Source organism: Chrysochloris asiatica, unplaced genomic scaffold (assembly GCF_000296735.1).
Source record: "Chrysochloris asiatica unplaced genomic scaffold, ChrAsi1.0 scaffold00054, whole genome shotgun sequence".
Classification (NCBI taxonomy): Eukaryota; Metazoa; Chordata; class Mammalia; order Afrosoricida; family Chrysochloridae; genus Chrysochloris; species Chrysochloris asiatica.
In genome coordinates, this window is record NW_006408572.1 from 9,578,178 (window position 1) to 9,596,146 (window position 17,969).

A 17,969-nucleotide genomic window follows, 5' to 3' on the forward strand; every position below is an offset into this window, starting at 1 on the left:
TGGGAGCTGCACGTCGGGACGTGTGGTGTGGGGCCCAAGGCGCTTCCGTACAAGCAGACGGCCATGGCCTTGAGGCTGGAGGGCTATTTTCACCAGAAACCCGCCTGCCCTTGTGGGAAGGGTGGAAATTTCCCGGTAGCGCCGACTTCTCTCGGCGAAGGTGAACTTTCCAGCCGCCCCCAGCCGCCGGCCGCGCGCTCTCCCCCGGCTTCCTGCTCGGCGCTTGCTCCAGCTGGAGCACTGGCCCCGCCCCCGCTGCTTTGTACTCGACACTCGCCTCTCGCTGCTCTTTGTACTCTATGGGCTCAATGGACCGATCCCGGGAGCGGAGCCGGTTCCCTACCTGCGGGGACTCGGAGTAGGCACGGAGCTCTTGGGCTCCGGGAGGCGAACTGAAAGACGGGGTGGTGAGGGGAAGGCTAAAGGGAAGGTACTTCAGGTACTTCCAAGAGAGATCTGCGCCCGTCATGGTTCTAGTCAGCACCCACGGGACGGGACGGCATGGGGGTGGGGATGTTAAGGAGGAAGCGAAACGGGTTCTGGGTTCACGAAGCGAGTGGGCGGTGAGAGTGGGACAGGGGAGATGTTACCGCCTGTCGTGCCCCGCCCTCCCCCTCTCCCGTAGGACCCCCCCTCCCTACACTTACACACTCCGCTTCCGCTGCGCAAGTAGCCACGTCACGGGCAACCCCCGAAATCCCCCCCTCCTTTGGGGGGTGGGGGCCACGTGGGCCGTGGGGGAACCGCGTGGCCCCGGCGGGGAAGGGCATAGAGGATGTCGGAGCCACGCGAGAAGGGCCACTCGGGACCGCGGTGGGCGACTTGTCAGAAGTTGGAGAATTAAAGAGGAGTTTGAATTGGAGGGAGGGTGGTGGTAGTAAATTGATATCGAAGACCTAGAGAGCCTAGTGAGGTGAAGAAGCTAGAAGTGAGTATGAGGCTGGGGGGTTGGCCAGGTTTTGAGATGGAGTCGGGGCGTGGGGCGCTGAAATAGGGGCGAGGACGGGTTAGGTGCCTTAGAAAGAAGTATCTGTGGCTGGCCAGCTCTAAGGGGTGCCGGGGATGGATGGGAGGTCAGGCATCGAGGTAAACTGAGGAAGGGGAGGGGCGTCTTTGTCTGTATTCTACAGCTGTTAGCCTGACGGTCTGTCCGACGGCGACGGCAGGTCTAGGGGTGTTTGGGGCGGCCTGGCCAGGGCTGCCGGCAGTTCTGTGGTTGCATGGGGATCATGGTTAGTGCCGACCCCCAAACCAGAACGAATATGCGAGTCGCTGTCCTCATCCGCATGGGTTACCAGCTCCGCTTGCCCCACCGGCTAGGGTGTCAGGTCTGATAAGGGGACCCTGGGTGGGAACCGCGGGGTCACATCGGGGTCACCCCGGGCCGAGCCCGTCAGACCGGCTCTGCCGCCCCTCCTCCCACGGTCCCTGCCGGGCTCACCTAGCTCCCATTGGTCCCGGGCAGGCTGTTACTGAGGCGGAGACACGGGTGATGATTGGCTTTCAGGAGAGGGGAGACGTTCTGTGATTGGCCTGATCACTGGAGCTTGCTGACGCAGTAAGTAAAAGGACGCTCCCACCAAGGCTGGATAAACGCGGCCGCGTCGCTGGTCGGCCAGGTAACTCCTGGCTGGAAACAGGGCAGTGCCGCTACCCTGGCTCACTGATAGCCACACTACTCCCTGCCATTGTCCGGGCTTCCTGCTAATCTCCCGGGCCTATAGGTGGCCTCACCTTGGGGAAAGTCAAGGCCCAGCTTCCTGTGCAGATGATAGAGTGGGTGCCACAGCCAGCCAGCCAGCCCAGCCCTGCGGCCTGACCAGTTCCCCTAATCTCTTCCCTGCTTCTGTCTGTAGAATTGGCTGTGAAAGACCCTGGACATCCATCTGGGGACAGTGGCACTCTTCAGAGCCAGCGGCTGGAGCCAGACCATCGCCCCAGATCGGGCAGTGCCCGATCTCCAGGGCTCCTGGGGCCACTGCTGACCTGGTGAGGGAAGGGCAGACTGGGTGTATATAAGCCACTGTGACCAAGCCCAAGGCCCTGCTAAGATCATGGTTTCTTCTCCCTGACTCAGGCTGGATGCATCGGGCAGTGGAACCTCCAGGGGCCCGCGCTGCACGGGAAGCCTTTGCCCTTGGGGGCCTGAGCTGTGCCGGGGCCTGGAGCTCCTGCCCGCCCCATCCCCCTCCTCGTAGCGCATGGCTGCCTGGAGGCAGGTGAGAACTTGGGCCATTTCTCCTCAACTGATATGCCTGTTCCATTTCCTGCACACCTCATTCTCTGTCATCTCCTGGCTTCCTGCTATTCTGTGGGCCTCCTTGCAGACTGCAGACACTTTCTGTCATTCCCAGAGTCCTCTCTGTCCTTGGTGGGGATAAGTTTGCTCTGTCTGGCTGTATATAACAATCTATTGTTCCTCCAGGTGCTCAGCCAGCATTGGACAGCCTCCGCTGTCTGCTCCCTTACCCCCTCCACAAGGCAGTAGCTCTGGCCATCCCAATAAGTCCTATTATGCCCAAGGGTAAGTGGGGGAGTCAAAGGTACTGAGAGTGGGAGGTAAAGCTGGGGCCTTGGGAGGCTCCCTTATTTTCCAAGCCTGACTGTCCTCAACTGCTCCTCCTCTGTAGGACACCTACCCCAAGACCCCTCCACGGGAAGCTGGAATCCCTGCATGGCTGTGTGCAGGCATTGCTGCGGGAGCCAGCCCAGCCAGGGCTATGGGAACAGCTTGGGCAGTTGTATGAGTCAGAGCACGACAGTGAGGAGGCCATACGCTGCTACCACAGCGCTCTTCGATATGGAGGAAGTATTGCAGAGCTTGGGCCCCGCCTCGGCCGACTTCAGCAGGTGTGATGAGGCAGGACAGAGTGGGCTGCGATTGTGCCTTCTGGCTGAGCCCCTGCCTTACATCAGTCTCTGCTCTGTCCTCCAGGCCCAGCTCTGGAACTTTCATGCCGGCTCCTGCCAGCACCGAGCCAAGATCTTGCCCCCCTTGGAGCAAGTATGGAACTTGCTGCACCTTGAGGTGAGCCTAGGACTGGGTGGGCTAGGGTAGAGGACCAGGCCAGGCCTGCACTGGGGCCATCATCGCTCCTTTCTTTTTGTTCTCAGCACAAGCGGAACTATGGGGCCAAGCGGGGGGGTCCCCCGGTGAAGCGAGCTGCTGAACCCCCAGTGGTGCAGCCTGTCCCACCTGCAGCACTCTCTGGCCCCTCAGGGGAGGAAGGCCTCAGTCCTGGTGGCAAGCGTAGGAGAGGCTGCAGCTCTGAGCAGGTATGGTTATAAGGGGGCAGTTAGGGTAGTATAGGACCCAGGCAGACAGTGGGAGCCTCATACCTGCTTCTCTTTCAGGCTGGCCTTCCCCCAGGTCTGCCATTGCCAACACCACCATTACCACCACCACCGCCCCTGCCTGGTCTGCCTTCCAGCCCCCCATTTCAGCTGCCCAAGCCAGGGCTGTGGAGTGCCCTGCATGGAGATGCCTGGGGTACCGAGCGCAAGGGTTCAGCACCCCCAGAGCGCCAGGTCAGCCCCCACCGATCACTGTTCACCTCTTAAAAGCTTCCTTGCCCTGAGTCCTTACCCTGCATCTTCATTTGTCTTCTGTAGGAACAGCGGCACTCGTTGTCTCACCCATATCCATACCCAGCTCCGGCCTACCCTGCGCACCCCCCCGGCCACCGGCTGGTCCCGGCTGCACCCCCAGGCCCGGGTCCCCGCCCCCCAGGAGCAGAGAGCCATGGCTGCCCGCCTGCCACCCGTCCCCCCGGAAGTGACCTTAGAGAGAGCAGAGTTCAGAGGTCGCGGATGGACTCCAGTGTTTCACCAGCAGCAACCACCGCCTGCGTGCCTTACGCCCCTTCCCGGCCCCCTGGCCTCCCCGGCACCACCACCAGCAGCAGTAGCAGCAGCAGCAACAGCGGTCTCCGGGGCGTGGAGCCAAGCCCAGGCATTGTAAGTGGTGACAGGTGGGAGGTGGAGTGGGGGGGTTGATGGACCTCCTCTGAAGTGGGCAGAGCAGCCCTTTGACCACACTTATCTTGCACTTGCAGCCCGGCACTGACCATTACCAAACTCCAGCGCTGGAGGTCTCCTCTCATCAGGGCCGCCTAGGGCCCTCGGCACATAGCAGTCGGAAACCGTTCCTGGCAGCCCCCACTGCCACTCCCCATCTGCCCCTACCACCTGGGCCCACCTCACCTCCACCCCCTTGCCCTCGCCTGTTACGTCCCCCACCCCCTCCTGCCTGGCTGAAGGGCCCGGCCTGCCGGGCAACCCGAGATGATGGAGAGATCTTAGAGGAGCTCTTCTTTGGGGCTGAAGGACCCCCTCGCCCTCCACCCCCACCCCACCCCCACCGTGAGGGCTTCTTGGGGCCTCCGGCCTCCCGCTTTTCTGTGGGCACTCAGGATTCGCACACCCCTCCCACTCCCCCCACCACCACCAGCAGCAGCAACAATGGCAGCCACAGTAGTAGCCCTCCAGGGCCTGTGTCCTTCCCACCTCCCTATCTGGCCAGAAGTATGGACCCCCTGCCTCAACCCTCCAGCCCATCACTGAGCCCCCAGGATCCTCCTCTTGCCCCCCTGACACTTGCCCTGCCTACAGCTCCCCCCTCCTCCTGCCACCAAAATACCTCAGGAAGCTTCAGGCGCCCGGAGAGCCCCCGGCCCAGGGTCTCCTTCCCAAAGACCCCCGAGGTGGGACCAGGGCCGCCCCCGGGCCCCCTGAGTAAAGCCCCTCAGCCTGTGGCGCCCAGGGTCAGGGAGCTGTCGGCCCAAGGCCCGAGGCTCTTTGATTTCACTGCAACCCCACTGGAGGACCAGTTTGAGGAGCCAACTGAATTCAAGATCCTACCTGATGGGCTGGCCAACATCATGAAGATGCTGGATGAATCAATTCGCAAGGAAGAGGAGCAGCAACAGCAGGAAGCAGGCGTGGTTCCCCCACCTGCTATGAAGGAACCCTTTGCAACTCTGCAGCCTTCATTCCCCACCGACACAGCCCCAGCCACCACAGCTGCCGCTACCGCAGCCACTGCCACCACCATTACCACCACCGCCACCACCACCACCACCACCCCCACCCAGGAAGAGGAGAAGAAGCCACCACGAGCCCTACCACCACCACCGCCTCTAGCCAAGTTTTCTCCACCTCTGCAGCCCCAGCCGCCACCTCCACCACCACCACCACCACCTCCACCACCACCTCCACCACCCCTGCCAGCCAGCCCAGCTAGCCTGCTCAAATCCTTGGCCTCCGTGCTGGAGGGACAAAAGTACTGTTACCGGGGGACTGGAGCAGGTGTTCCTACCCGGCCTGGGCCCTTGCCTGCCACTCAGTATTCCCCCAGTCCCCCACCAGGTGCTACCACCCTGCCGCCAACCTCAGCGGCCCCTAGCGCCCAGGGCTCCCCACAGCCCTCCGCTTCCTCGTCATCTCAGTTCTCTACCTCAGGCGGGCCCTGGGCCCGGGAGCGCAGGGCAGGCGAAGAGCCAGCTCCGGGCCCCATGACCCCCACCCCACCACCTCCACCCCTACCACTGCCCCCTGCCCGCTCTGAGTCCGAGGTGCTAGAAGAGATCAGCCGGGCTTGTGAAACCCTTGTGGAGCGGGTGGGCCGGAGTGCCACAGACCCAGCTGACACAGTGGACACAGCAGTACTGGCAGACAGTGGGACTGAGCGACTGCCACCTCCCACCCAGGCCAAGGAGGAAAGTGGTGGGGTGGCGGCGGTGGCAGGACCAGGTAGCAGCAAGCGACGACAGAAAGAGCACCAGAAGGAGCACCGGTGGCACAGGCGAGCATGTAAGGACAGTGTGAGTCGGCGACCCCGTGAGGGCAGGGCCAAGGCCAAGACCAAGACCCCAAAAGAAAAGAGCCGCCGGGTGCTGGGAAACCTGGACCTGCAGAGCGAGGAGATCCAGGGTCGAGAAAAGGCCCGGCCTGAGCTTAGTGGGGCCTCCAAGGCCAAGCCCCCCACCACTCCTGCCCCCCCACCAGCTCCTGCTCCATCTGCCCAGCCCACACCTCTATCAGTCCCTGTCCCTGGGAAGAAGGCCAGGGAGGAAACTCCAGGGCCACCAGGGGTCAGCCGGGCTGACATGCTGAAGCTACGCTCCCTTAGTGAGGGGCCTCCTAAGGAGCTGAAGATTCGGCTCATCAAGGTAGAGAGTGGTGACAAGGAGACTTTTATTGCCTCTGAGGTGGAAGAACGGCGGCTGCGCATGGCGGACCTCACCATCAGCCACTGTGCTGCTGACGTTATGCGTGCCAGCAAGTGAGTTGGGCCATCACTCTGGTGGCCCCAGCTTGGTATAGGGCATAAGTTCTCTGCCCACACCCCCTGATGTTTTGTCCTCACTCTTCTGCCCTCCCACAGGAATGCCAAGGTAAAAGGGAAATTTCGAGAGTCCTACCTTTCCTCTGCCCAGTCTGTGAAACCGAAGATCAACACTGAGGAGAAGCTGCCCCGGGAAAAACTCAACCCACCTACCCCTAGCATCTACGTATGTGTGCCATCTAGAGGGCTCAGGTTCACACCTACCAGATGGTTCTGAAATAGCGTTGAGAGGTCACTGGGGACTCAGCCTGGGACAGAGCTCTGACCTCAGTCTTTCCTGATCCTCCCTCAGCTGGAGAGCAAACGTGATGCCTTCTCCCCAGTGCTGCTGCAGTTCTGTACAGACCCTCGAAATCCCATCACTGTGATCCGGGGCTTGGCGGGCTCCCTACGACTCAGTGAGTGTGAGGGGCAGAGTGGTGTGGGATTGTGGGACCCTCAAAGAGCTCCTTGAGAAGATCTAGGGCAGTAGTTCTGCCAAGCTCTCCTGCATAGTCACTTGTAGGCCATGTCTGGGGAGTGTTAGGGGTCTGGTCCAGCTGGTCTCACACTTGCTTCCTGTTTGTCCATTTCCAGAAGTGGGTGAGTGCAAAGGTACATGTATGCTAGGGCCTGTTTAGAGTCACTTCTGGATTTCTAGACAATTAAGCAGAAGCATACAGACTGTAGAAAACCCACAATTTGAGGAATTCTCTCTTTTTTCATCTTTTATTGTGCAAAATGTTAAATATGTTCAAAACTAGAAGAGATTATCTGAAAACATAAAGGTTGATCATGCTTCCACTGAATCAGTAGCCTCTTCTCTAACCAAGCCAAACCTCTGCCCCACTGAATAATTTGAAGCACATTCTAGGCTCTCAACTGACTAAATCTTTAATTGGAGCCCGTCAGTGTTCACTTAAGGAGCCCTGGTGGTGCTTTGAGATAAGCATTGGGTTGATAACCTCAAGGTTGGCTGTTCAAAACCCACCAGCTGTTCGAGACAGAAAGATGAGGCTGGTTGCTCCAGTAAAGATTTAGTCTCAGAAACTATAGATAGGGTCACTGTGAGGTTGATCGACTTGATGGCAGTGGGTTTTTGTTTTCAATGTTAACTTAAAGCAGCCATTTGCTATGCCCATGTGACCTCGTGGTAGAGGGCCTAAGAGGCTTGAAGCAGCTGCAGGGGAAGTAGGGTGATTAGAATTCAGACAAAGGCCAGGCCTGTCTACCCTGCCAGGGGCTGCTGGGAGTCAGAAGGGAAAGGGTGAGTTGTGTCCTTGCCCCCTGCCCCGACGCCCTGCATGGCCCTCCCTCGCAGACTTGGGCCTCTTCTCCACCAAGACGCTGGTGGAGGCAAGTGGCGAGCACACGGTAGAGGTGCGCACCCAGGTGCAGCAGCCCTCGGATGAGAACTGGGACCTGACCGGCACGCGTCAGATCTGGCCCTGTGAGAGTTCCCGTTCCCACACCACCATTGCCAAGTATGCGCAGTATCAAGCCTCATCCTTTCAGGAGTCCCTCCAGGTGAGAGGCAAGACTGGGCTGAGACTGGGATGCTGGGTTCAAAGGGAGCTGGAACTGAGGTTGGTAGTGGAAGGTCTCCCAGAAGGCCATGGACCTATGTCTATACTTCTCTGGCTGAGCAGGAAGAGAAAGAAAGTGAGGATGAGGAGTCGGAGGAGCCAGACAGCACCACAGGAACCCCTCCTAGGTACAGTTTTGTCCGTTCCTCTTAGGACTCCTGCCCTTCCCCTTTCTTTACTTCTCTACCAACCTGTCCTCTTTGCCCCAGCAGCAGCAGTGCACCAGACCCCAAGAACCATCACATCATCAAGTTTGGCACCAACATCGACCTATCTGATGCCAAGCGGTCAGTGAGGACTGCAGAGGCCAGCCAGGCTGGGGCAGGAGTGCTGCTGGGTTGTAGGGTGGCGGCTGCCTAGCCTAGCCTAGCCCCCCCTCACTTTTGCTTCATTCTCACCATGACAGGTGGAAGCCCCAGCTACAGGAACTGCTAAAGCTGCCCGCCTTCATGCGGGTAACATCTACGGGCAACATGCTGAGCCATGTGGGTCACACCATTCTGGGCATGAACACGGTGCAGCTGTACATGAAAGTCCCAGGCAGCCGAACGCCAGGTACGTGCTTGCGCGTGCGCCGTCGGTCAAGACGTGTTAGGGGAGGGGCTAGTGTCTTCGTCCATAGCTGACCGCTTTGTGGTTAGCCAGTGAGGGCGAGGGGTTGGGGCTGAGCTGAGCTCAGACTCTGATCAGGCCAGTCATGCTGCACTCTGTTGCCCCCCGCAGGTCACCAAGAGAACAATAATTTCTGCTCTGTCAACATCAACATTGGCCCAGGCGACTGCGAGTGGTTCGCAGTGCATGAGCACTACTGGGAAACCATCAGCGCCTTCTGTGACCGGTGCGTGCCGTACCTCCCTCCCCCCCTCAACAGTCTCCCTGCTGGTCGCCCCAAATCTGGGGTCCTCAGGTTCCCTCCTGAGTCTCTTGCTACCCGCAGACACGGCGTGGATTACCTGACCGGCTCCTGGTGGCCGATTCTGGACGACCTCTACGCCTCCAATATTCCTGTGTACCGCTTCGTCCAGCGTCCCGGAGACCTCGTGTGGATCAATGCGGGGACCGTGCACTGGGTGCAGGCCACTGGCTGGTGCAACAATATTGCCTGGAACGTGGGGCCCCTCACTGGTGAGGAGATAAGATGGTGCAGAGTCCATTCAGTGGTGAGGGGAAGGCCCTGGGGAGGGAATACCTTGGGCCATGGACTTAAGAGGGCTCCAGCTGTTAGGGCCAGGGGTTGGCTAGAAGTGGTAAGGGGTTGGTTGTTCAGGAATCCTGTACTGACCCCTCCAACCCACAGCCTATCAGTACCAGCTGGCCCTGGAACGATATGAGTGGAACGAGGTGAAGAATGTCAAGTCCATTGTGCCCATGATTCATGTATCCTGGAATGTGGCTCGCACAGTCAAAATCAGCGACCCTGACTTGTTTAAGATGATCAAGTGAGGACCCTATTTGAGTGGGAGCTCATTTCTGCCTATTCCGGTCGGTCCCTGCTTGCATCCTTCCTGACTCTATCCCATTCCTATCTATCGCTCCATCTGTCTACTATGTTTCGGGCAGTATGCACTGAGGATACTGCCTGGAAGGAGGCTGATAAAGGGCCCTGATCTCATGAGCTTTATCTTCCAGTGGTAAATGTTATTAAAAAAAAAAAAAAAGTGAAATTTCAACTGTGGATGAGAGCCCAGGATAGGGGTCTGAACCCAGGCATGAAGTGGAGATGGGTGGGGGGAGGCCTTTGGAGGAGGACTTCAGAGCTGAAATCTCTGCCCCCATCCTACCTGACCTGCATCCCTGCCCCCACTCTCCTATCCTCCCACCTTTCTCTGGCATCCTGCCTCATCAATACCTCTCCACTCCCTAGGTTTTGCCTCCTGCAGTCCATGAAGCACTGCCAGGTGCAGCGGGAGAGCCTCGTGCGGGCAGGAAAGAAAATTGCCTACCAGGGCCGGGTCAAAGATGAGCCTGCCTACTACTGCAATGAGTGTGATGTGAGTGGGGGGTGCGGTGTGTGTGTGTGTGTGTGTCCGTCCCTGTCTCCCCGCCCCGGGCTACTGCCTGCCGCTTCTCTTCCTCACCGCTGTTGCCTCCCTCTAGGTGGAGGTTTTCAACATTCTGTTCGTAACGAGTGAGAATGGCAGCCGCAACACGTACCTGGTGCACTGCGAGGGCTGTGCCCGGCGCCGCAGCGCTTGCCTGCAGGGTGTAGTGGTGCTGGAGCAGTACCGCACAGAGGAGCTTGCTCAGGCCTACGACGCCTTTACGCTGGTGAGCCCTCTAGCCCAGAGGTGAACGCACCTGAGGGCCGGGCGGCCAAGTCTGTTGGCGCCTGCGCCTAAGCCCCCTATCTGCTTTACCTTCCACAGGCCCCTGCCAGCACCTCGCGATGAGGCCGGACGCCCCGCCCGCCTGCCAATCCGCGCAGGGCGCGCCGCGGGGCCACCAGCACACTCCTGGGCTGGACCTAGGTCCCGCCTCAGGCCGGGAAAGGGGTCGGGCACAGCCCTTCCACCCCATTGGCAGCTCCCCTCACTTAATTTATTTAAAAAAAATTTTTTTTAAAACAAATAGGAAAAAAGGAAAAAAACGGGAGGTGGGGAGGGGGCTGGCAGCCCCTCGCCCGCCAGCGCCTCCCCTCACCGACTTTGGCCTTTCTAGCAACAGACACAAGGACCAGGCTCCGGCGGCGGCGGGGGTCACATACGGGTTCCCTCACGCCTGCCAGCCGCCAGCCCGCGCACGCGGCTCCTGTATGTACATAGACGTTACGGCAGCCGAGGTTTTTAATGAGATTCTTTCTATGGGCTTTACCCCTTTCCCAGAGCTTCTTTTTTACTTCCAATGCTAGCTGTGACCCCTGTACATGTCTGTTTATTCACTTGGTTATGATTTTGTATTTTCTGTTTTTTTTTTTTTTTTTTGGTTTTGTTTTTAATTTATAACAGTCCCACTCACCTCTATTTATTCATTTTGGGAAAACCCGATCTCCCGCACTCCCCAAGCCATCCCACGAACCCCTCCTGGGACCGCTCACAGCCCGGCCGTCCCTGCGCCCCAGAGTGTGTCCGGCCCGGCCTGTCCGTCTCTGCCTGTCCGCCTGCCCTCGGCTCCAGCCGGGTTCTCATGGTGCTCAAACCCGCTCCCCTCCCCTACGTCCTGCACTTTGTCGGACCAGTCCCCCTACTCCCGACCCGACCCCAACCCCGCCTGAGGGTGAGCGACTCCTGTACTGTAGGGGAAGAAGTGGGAACTGAAATGGTATTTTGTAAAAAATAAAATAAAAATAAAAAAATTTAAAAGTTTTAAAGAAAGAACTATGAGGAAAAAGAACCCTGCCCTTCCCAGCCCCGGCCAATTTTAAACTCGGACTTTAAAAGAAAAAAAAAAAAAATGCGTGAAACCACCCAGGGCCAGATCCCTCTGGGTGAGTTTCTCTGGGGCTTATTTTCGTTTGGTTGTTGTTTTTTTTTTTTTTTCTCCACGCTGGGGCTGCGGAGGGGTGGGGGGGTTTACAGTCCCGTCCTTTCGCACTGCACTGTCTCTCTGCCCCAGGGGCAGAGGGGTCTTCCCACCTTATCCCTATTTTCGGTGATTTTTGTGTGAGAATATTATTAAAAATAAATGCAGAAAAAAAATGTTTTGATAACGTGCTGGTGGATAATAGGAAGGGTGCTGGGAGGAGGGCGGTGAGGCAGTGATTGATGGGGAGGGACTTCAGACCCCAGCGGGGCCGAGCCCTTCCAGGGAGGCGCCTGTGGAATGTCCAGAGCTCTGGTCCGATCCTCCGGATGGGGGTGCCTAATCCGAGAGAGTTGCATTCCAGGATAAGGGGGGTGGGGAGAGGACGGGCCGGGGGAGGGGCAGGAAAGAGGGCTATAAGGGCTGCAGCCCAGGCGGGCGGGAGCCAAGTAGGCCATGGCGGATGTCCCCGGGGCGCAGCGGTCGGTGCCCGGCGGCAGCTCCGAGCCCCGAGACCCCCTGGACTGCTGGGCTTGTGCTGTGCTAGTAACAGCCCAGAACCTACTGGTGGCTGCCTTCAACCTGCTCCTGCTGGCACTGGTGTTAGGGACCATCCTGCTACCCGCTGTCACTATGCTGGGCTTCGGCTTCCTCTGCCACTCCCAGGTGAGCTTGCGCCCCGTGTGTGTGAAATTACGCGTGTGTACCGATACCGAGGATAGGATACTGGGCCGAAAAGTCTTCCTTTCTGTGCTTTTCCATCCCAATGCACTTTCTTCTTGGCCCAGGTATGACTGGGCCTCACGTAGCCTTCTCCTCCCACAGTTCCTGCGCTCCCAGGCACCCCCTTGCACCGCGCACCTGAGGGATCCGGGCTTCACAGCCCTGCTGGTCACCGGGTTCCTACTCCTTGTGCCGCTGCTTGTACTTGCCTTGGCCAGCTACCGCCGTCTCTGCCTGCGCCTCCGCCTAGCCGACTGCCTCGTGCCTTACAGCCGGGCCCTCTATCGGCGCCGGCGTGCCCCGCAGCCGCGGCAAAGCCGAGCTTCATCAGGGGCCCAGGCCCTGCCCACATCGGGGAAGGTCTGGGTCTGAGGACCCTCGAGGCAAGAACCATCCTGACGACTGCACTCCCTGCCAGTTTGCCGGAGAACTTGAAGCATTATCTCCAGAACTGCCCGGCCCGCAAGCCTGCGGGAGCCCTTTCGCCGCATCCCTTCGTGAACAGCAGAGACTGTGAACCCAATTCTGGTGAAATTTCGGCACGCCCCAGAAAACCCACTTTCCTCTCACTATCCACACCTGAATCCTGAACACCTGGGCTGGACCCTGCTGGACCCTGCACACCTTACTCCCACCTCTAGCACCCCCCCCACCCCCCCCCCCCCACCCCCGGTCATGACTAGGACAACTCAACCTTGTGCCCACCTTTACGGAAGTAGCACCTCCAGCATTTAAGGGGTGGGAGCGGGGCTGAAGTGATTACACGTCAATAAAGAATTAGTGAATTATGAGCTCCTGGATTCATAACCAAAAGGATGCAAAAAATATCCCTGCTTGGCGCCCAGAAACAGGAAGCATACTGGGGCTATGCCTCGGTCTCTTGGCCTTCCTTTATCGAATTACCAGGTTCTTCCTGGCCAGACCCCAGAGGTCTGTCCGACCGGAGCCAGACTCACCTCCCCATAAACTGAGTGGAGAGGCCCAGCGACGAGATCCTGCCCTGCTCCCCTTGGGGACCAGAGCCCGTTCTCTGACCTCAGCTCAGAGGAACCTGGTGTTGCCAGGCCGGGGAGGGAAACAATGGGTCTTCCGGAGTAGGATAACGCCCCTCCCGCCACAATTCTGGGGCAGTGGTGTGGGAGGGCCGCAGGAGTCCACTCTAGGGAACTGTTTGTTCCTAGCTTCGCCTGCCTCTACCAACCCCTTCCAAATCCGAGAGATAATTTGGAATCCCAGGATGTTCAAGTTGGACCAGTCTGGGCTTCAAATAACCCTTTTCTCGAGGGGCGGGCGTATCCCGGCTACACACAGACACAGGCCACTAAAGTCACAGGTTTAATGAAGTTTGGTAGGCATGCGCGATCCGTGGTCAGAGATATGGAGGCCCCACCAGGCTCTCCCTTTGCACCTCAATAGAAACGATGTGGTGTCCGGGTACCATAGCCAGACCCAGCACACGGGGTTCACCGGCAGAAAAGGAATCTGGAAAGAAGGGTCAGAGCATCAGGTGAGTAGGCCAAGGTCGATCATGCCCCCTTTTGGACTACGACTCCAAGTCCCAGAAAACAAGGGGTGTAGCCAGGGGACGAAGGGAAAGTGCCTTGTTTTAGGCCCCGCCGCATACCCGGGGCACTGACCCGACGGCTTGAGGAACTCCTGCGCCGAGCCTAGGATGACATTGCAGTCGCGATCCGTGCAGAGGAAGCAGCCGACCAGAGTCCGACCGTCTGTCATGCGAATGCGCATAGTCTTGTTAAGCAGCGCCTCCAGCTGCTGACGGGCGCGTGCAGACGGCGAATCCTCACGCTCCCCATCCGAGTCCTGCTCAGGGCGGGTCACGCACTCACACCGCGCAGTCCTAGCTACTCGCCCGCCCGCAGAACTACAGCTCCCGACAGCCCGCAGGACGCTCACATGCAGCCCAAAGGCTGCCGGGAGCTGCAGTTCCCCCCGCTCTCCCATTTTACTACCCGACTGTCCCTCCATCCCAGAACCCAAACCCGCGCTAACCCCAGCGCTGGAGCTGCTTTGACGCCGGCTACAACAGCCATTCTCCTCTCGTAGTAGCATAGTCGGCCCAGCTCCGGCCATTTGCTCTGGGGCCTCTTCCCGGCCCTTCAACTTCAAGAGAAACCTTTCGGGTCTGGTGCTCTGAGATCTCGCGAGTGCTTCCAACCTCTTTTCCTTTCGCGAGATAACCGCTCGCTCCTCCTAGTATCCACGACAACTGCAGAGTTCTCGCGAGCTTTTTCTACTTACCCGGCGCTGTGGTTGTGACCTAGCACACGGATGTCTTTATGATATCGCGAGAAATGTATCGTTTTAGTTTCCAATATGAGTACTCTTTGGGACTGTGGAAAGATTTTAGCGCTGTGGGATAAAAGCACTGGACCGCAAGGTCGGTTTGAACAAGATCGGCGGTTCAAACCAACCACCCGCTCTTTGGAAACCCTGTACAGACTCGCTGAGTCGCAACGACTCGATGACACTTAACATGGAGTTCTGTGGGATACGCATTGGATTGCTAACCTCAAGGTCGGCGGTTCAAACTCACCAGCCGTTCCTCGACTGGACAGCACTTAACGCCATCTCCTGCAAAATCGGTTTGAACCGCAAGGTCGACAGTTCAAGCTCACCAGCCGCTCCCCGGAAACCCTATACAGGGTCGCTATGCGCCGTAACTGACTCGAAGGCACTTAACCTTCTTTTAAACCTTCCGCCTCCTTTTTGTTCTGACTCCGAAGATAACCTGTTCTGAGTATCTCCAGTCGCCATGAGTCTGAATCGACTCCACGGCAAGTTGCTTTTTTAAAAATTTAATGTGTCAGATTTAGAAATCACACTACATTTCCCGGGAGCACCTGCAGCCCAAGTTCTTCCTTTTGTGACGCAATGTTTATCTCAGTGGACGGCGGCCGGAAAAGGACAATGGTTTCCATGTCAGCGTATAAACGCACTCCCCTTACCTCCTGAACCTTTAACTAGATACAATTGTGAGACTTTACTAAGGCGCTAAGACGCAAAGGTGGATCCGTGGCCTGTAGAGCTAGAATCATGCCTCACCGGGGCCTAGTGGCTGGACCAGACTTTGAAGTTTTTCAGCGTCGCTATTTCACGCCGGCAGAGGTGGCCCAACACAACCGACCCGAGGACCTCTGGGTGTCTTACCTGGGCTACGTGTATGATTTGACGCCCTTGGCACAAGAGTACAAAGGTAAGGACCAGACGTTGGTTTGGGGCCAGGGTGTGTTGTGAGGTGGGTGTCTAGTTTAGGTGGTCGGCAATGACAGAGGCTGCTCCTTCCCAGGGGACCTGCTGCTAAAACCCATCTTGGAAGTTGCAGGCCAGGACATCAGCCACTGGTTTGACCCAAAGACTAGAGACGTGAGTTTGGCTTGAACCTGGGGTTGGGGAGAGGGTACTGGAGAGCTGGAGTGGGGAAGGAAAGCCAGATCGCCAGATAATGACTGCTCGGACCTCCATTCCCCGTATCGTGCTTTATTTAAAGATCCTCAAGCACATAGATCCTCTGACCGGAGCTCTGAGGTACTGCACCCCGCGGGGCCGCTTCCTGCACGTCCCTCCTCAGCTACCCCGGTCAGACTGGGCCAATGATTTTGAGAAGCCTTGGTGGCAGGGATCTCGTTATGAGGTAGGACGACTGTCTGCGAAGACTAGGCACATCCGCATCATTAACACGCTCACTTCGCAGGAGCACACACTGGAGGTGAGAACTGGGGGGTTAGGGGCAGTTTAGAGAAAATTGGGAATCCTCCAGTGGGTTCTCCAGGCCACCTGTTCTCTATAACCGGAAGGAGCTTTATTTTTTTCTCCATTTTTAGGAGTTATGGAATCCTGATGTGACGTTGTAGTATAAGCACTGGACTGCTAACCACAAGATCGGTGGTTCAAACCCACCAGTCGCTCCTTGGAAACTGTACAGGGTCGCTATGAGTTGAAACTGACTCAACAGGCAGTTGAGGAAAACAGACCAACCAGGCCTCAGGGTTAGAAATTCCACTGGGTCACTTAAAGTCTAGGTCTTCATAGGCCCAGGGCAGCAGTTAGATTTTTGATGGTGATGGTTGTTGTTGTTGTTGTTAAGTGCCGTCGAGTCGGTTCCGACCCATAGCGACCCTGTACAGGATTTCCGAGGTAGCCCTTGTAAACTCTTACATACATGTTGTGTTTTAGACAGCAGTTTGACTACTCTATTAGTCTACTTTATTGTGAGGATGAGGTGAATGTGGAGTGACTTTGACCCTCTTAAGGGCTGTTAGTTAGAAGTGGCTACCATGAAGATAGGAGTTTCAACTTAAAAGCTAGTAGTATCTGTTAGGGGAGACACTCTGATCCCAGCTCTGTCATCCCGTGAACTCTTGCTGTTAGCTTGGCCTGGGTGTGTCTTCCATTCAGAATTCTGGGTGTGGGGTGCTTCTGTGTTCTTCAGGTGGGATCCTTGGAATCAATGTGGGAAATCCTACACCGCTATCTACCCTATAATGCACATGCTGCCAGCTACACATGGAGATATGAAGGGAAGAACCTGAAAATGGACAGTACTCTGGAAGAGAATGGGATCTGTGATGAAGATGAAGAATTTGACTGGCTCAATATGGACAGTGCACGCTACACACCTGCATTACTGCTCTATTTCAACGATGACCTCACGGAGCTATAAGAAAGATTTGTATGCTTACATACATTTAAGACATACTTTTAAGTTTGGTTGTTTCTGTGACCTGAAGGAAAAGAGATGAGGTGGGAAATGCCTGGACCTAGACCTCCACTCCATTCTAGGAACAGGCCTATTCAGTTCAGAGAAGGTCTTCTTTCCTGCTCCATTATAATTTACTCTGAGAAAATTTGGCATAATAGAAGTGAATTAATTGATTTTTAATGATATAAAGAAATGAAAGATGAAGAGGATGTCAGAACTCAGGCAGAACTTTTTGATAGTAGGAGGAGTTCTATAGGCATGAGGTATGGAAATAATGGGATGGCTGCAGGAAGAAGGGATTTACAAAGATACGGATTGTCTATAATTGACCACATGAAACAGGCATATCTCCCTTCTAGGATAGTATTTGACAACTGAAACCCCATGGGAAAAAAGAAAGTGAATGAATGGTTACAAGTTAATTTAAACTAGATATGGTGTTAGTTAGGTGTTTTATACATCCTCTTTCATACAACTACCCATTAAGGTGGATACTATTACCACTATTTTACAGATGTCTTCTGAAGCTTAGAAATATTTAATAGCACAAAGCCACACTAGTTAGTAAACTAGCAGAGTTAAAATGTAAACCCAAATCTAACTCCTCCAAAGCCCTTGTTCTCATTCTAAAGGGAATGCCTCAAATTCTAGTTCATGGTAACATTTGTAACCACGGGTCTCAGACCAAGTGTTGGGATGTGGACTTGTCCTAGGCCAGTTGCACAATGGGGCATTATTAGTAGTCAGTTACTCGTTCTTTCTGCAGTTATAGTCTTTAGAAGGGAGCTAGCAGAGTTTTTCCAGTGGCAGAGAAGAATCCGGGAAGGATGTTAGCTAAGCAGTAGCTATTGAGGCTAATTCCTGGTAAATCCCACAGCAAAATTTTCTTCTGACTTTCTGAGGCAAAGAGGTATTTTACTCCTGGAGAAAAACACAGAGTAGAGGAAGGGCCTGGAGATTGGGGTGCTTTGGATGTGAGAGCAATATGAGATAATTAGTTGAGTAAATTCAGGATGAATCCCTGCTACCTAAGGAAGGTGAGGAAGACAGAGTTGAGTTTGCAAGATGGTGACTTTGAAAGAGGAAGCCAAATAGGGTAAACAGAGGAACCAAGAAATCAGAAAACTCCTGGTAGCTAAAAGAGAACAGTCAGTGG

The 17,969-nt window shown here is 56.3% G+C and overlaps 4 protein-coding genes across 4 annotated transcripts; 3 read left to right on the top strand and 1 right to left on the bottom strand.

Moving 5' to 3' along the window:
• The first annotated feature begins 2,082 nt into the window (after positions 1-2,082).
• KDM6B (lysine (K)-specific demethylase 6B) lies at positions 2,083-10,301 on the top strand. Its single transcript, XM_006863389.1, has 20 exons — positions 2,083-2,219; positions 2,426-2,524; positions 2,631-2,850; positions 2,936-3,028; positions 3,115-3,276; positions 3,355-3,528; positions 3,613-3,957; positions 4,056-6,283; positions 6,386-6,512; positions 6,639-6,744; positions 7,647-7,852; positions 7,975-8,039; positions 8,127-8,198; positions 8,318-8,466; positions 8,635-8,749; positions 8,849-9,036; positions 9,209-9,350; positions 9,776-9,902; positions 10,009-10,179; positions 10,278-10,301. The coding sequence occupies exons 1-20, from the start codon at positions 2,083-2,085 to the stop codon at positions 10,299-10,301; spliced, it is 4,950 nt and encodes a 1,649-aa protein (XP_006863451.1).
• A 1,525-nt stretch (positions 10,302-11,826) lies between these two features.
• TMEM88 (transmembrane protein 88) lies at positions 11,827-12,465 on the top strand. The gene is made up of 2 exons (XM_006863390.1): positions 11,827-12,036; positions 12,196-12,465. The coding sequence occupies exons 1-2, from the start codon at positions 11,827-11,829 to the stop codon at positions 12,463-12,465; spliced, it is 480 nt and encodes a 159-aa protein (XP_006863452.1).
• Positions 12,466-13,419: 954 nt separating this feature from the next.
• NAA38 (N(alpha)-acetyltransferase 38, NatC auxiliary subunit) lies at positions 13,420-14,279 on the bottom strand. Its single transcript, XM_006863391.1, has 3 exons — positions 14,104-14,279; positions 13,731-13,914; positions 13,420-13,575 (listed from the first exon to the last, which is right to left on the bottom strand). The coding sequence occupies exons 1-3, from the start codon at positions 14,182-14,184 to the stop codon at positions 13,463-13,465; spliced, it is 378 nt and encodes a 125-aa protein (XP_006863453.1). The 5' UTR covers positions 14,185-14,279; the 3' UTR covers positions 13,420-13,462.
• An 868-nt stretch (positions 14,280-15,147) lies between these two features.
• Positions 15,148-16,774, top strand: LOC102837207 (cytochrome b5 domain-containing protein 1-like). Its single transcript, XM_006863392.1, has 4 exons — positions 15,148-15,307; positions 15,401-15,477; positions 15,602-15,820; positions 16,544-16,774. The coding sequence occupies exons 1-4, from the start codon at positions 15,148-15,150 to the stop codon at positions 16,772-16,774; spliced, it is 687 nt and encodes a 228-aa protein (XP_006863454.1).
• Positions 16,775-17,969: the final 1,195 nt, after the last annotated feature.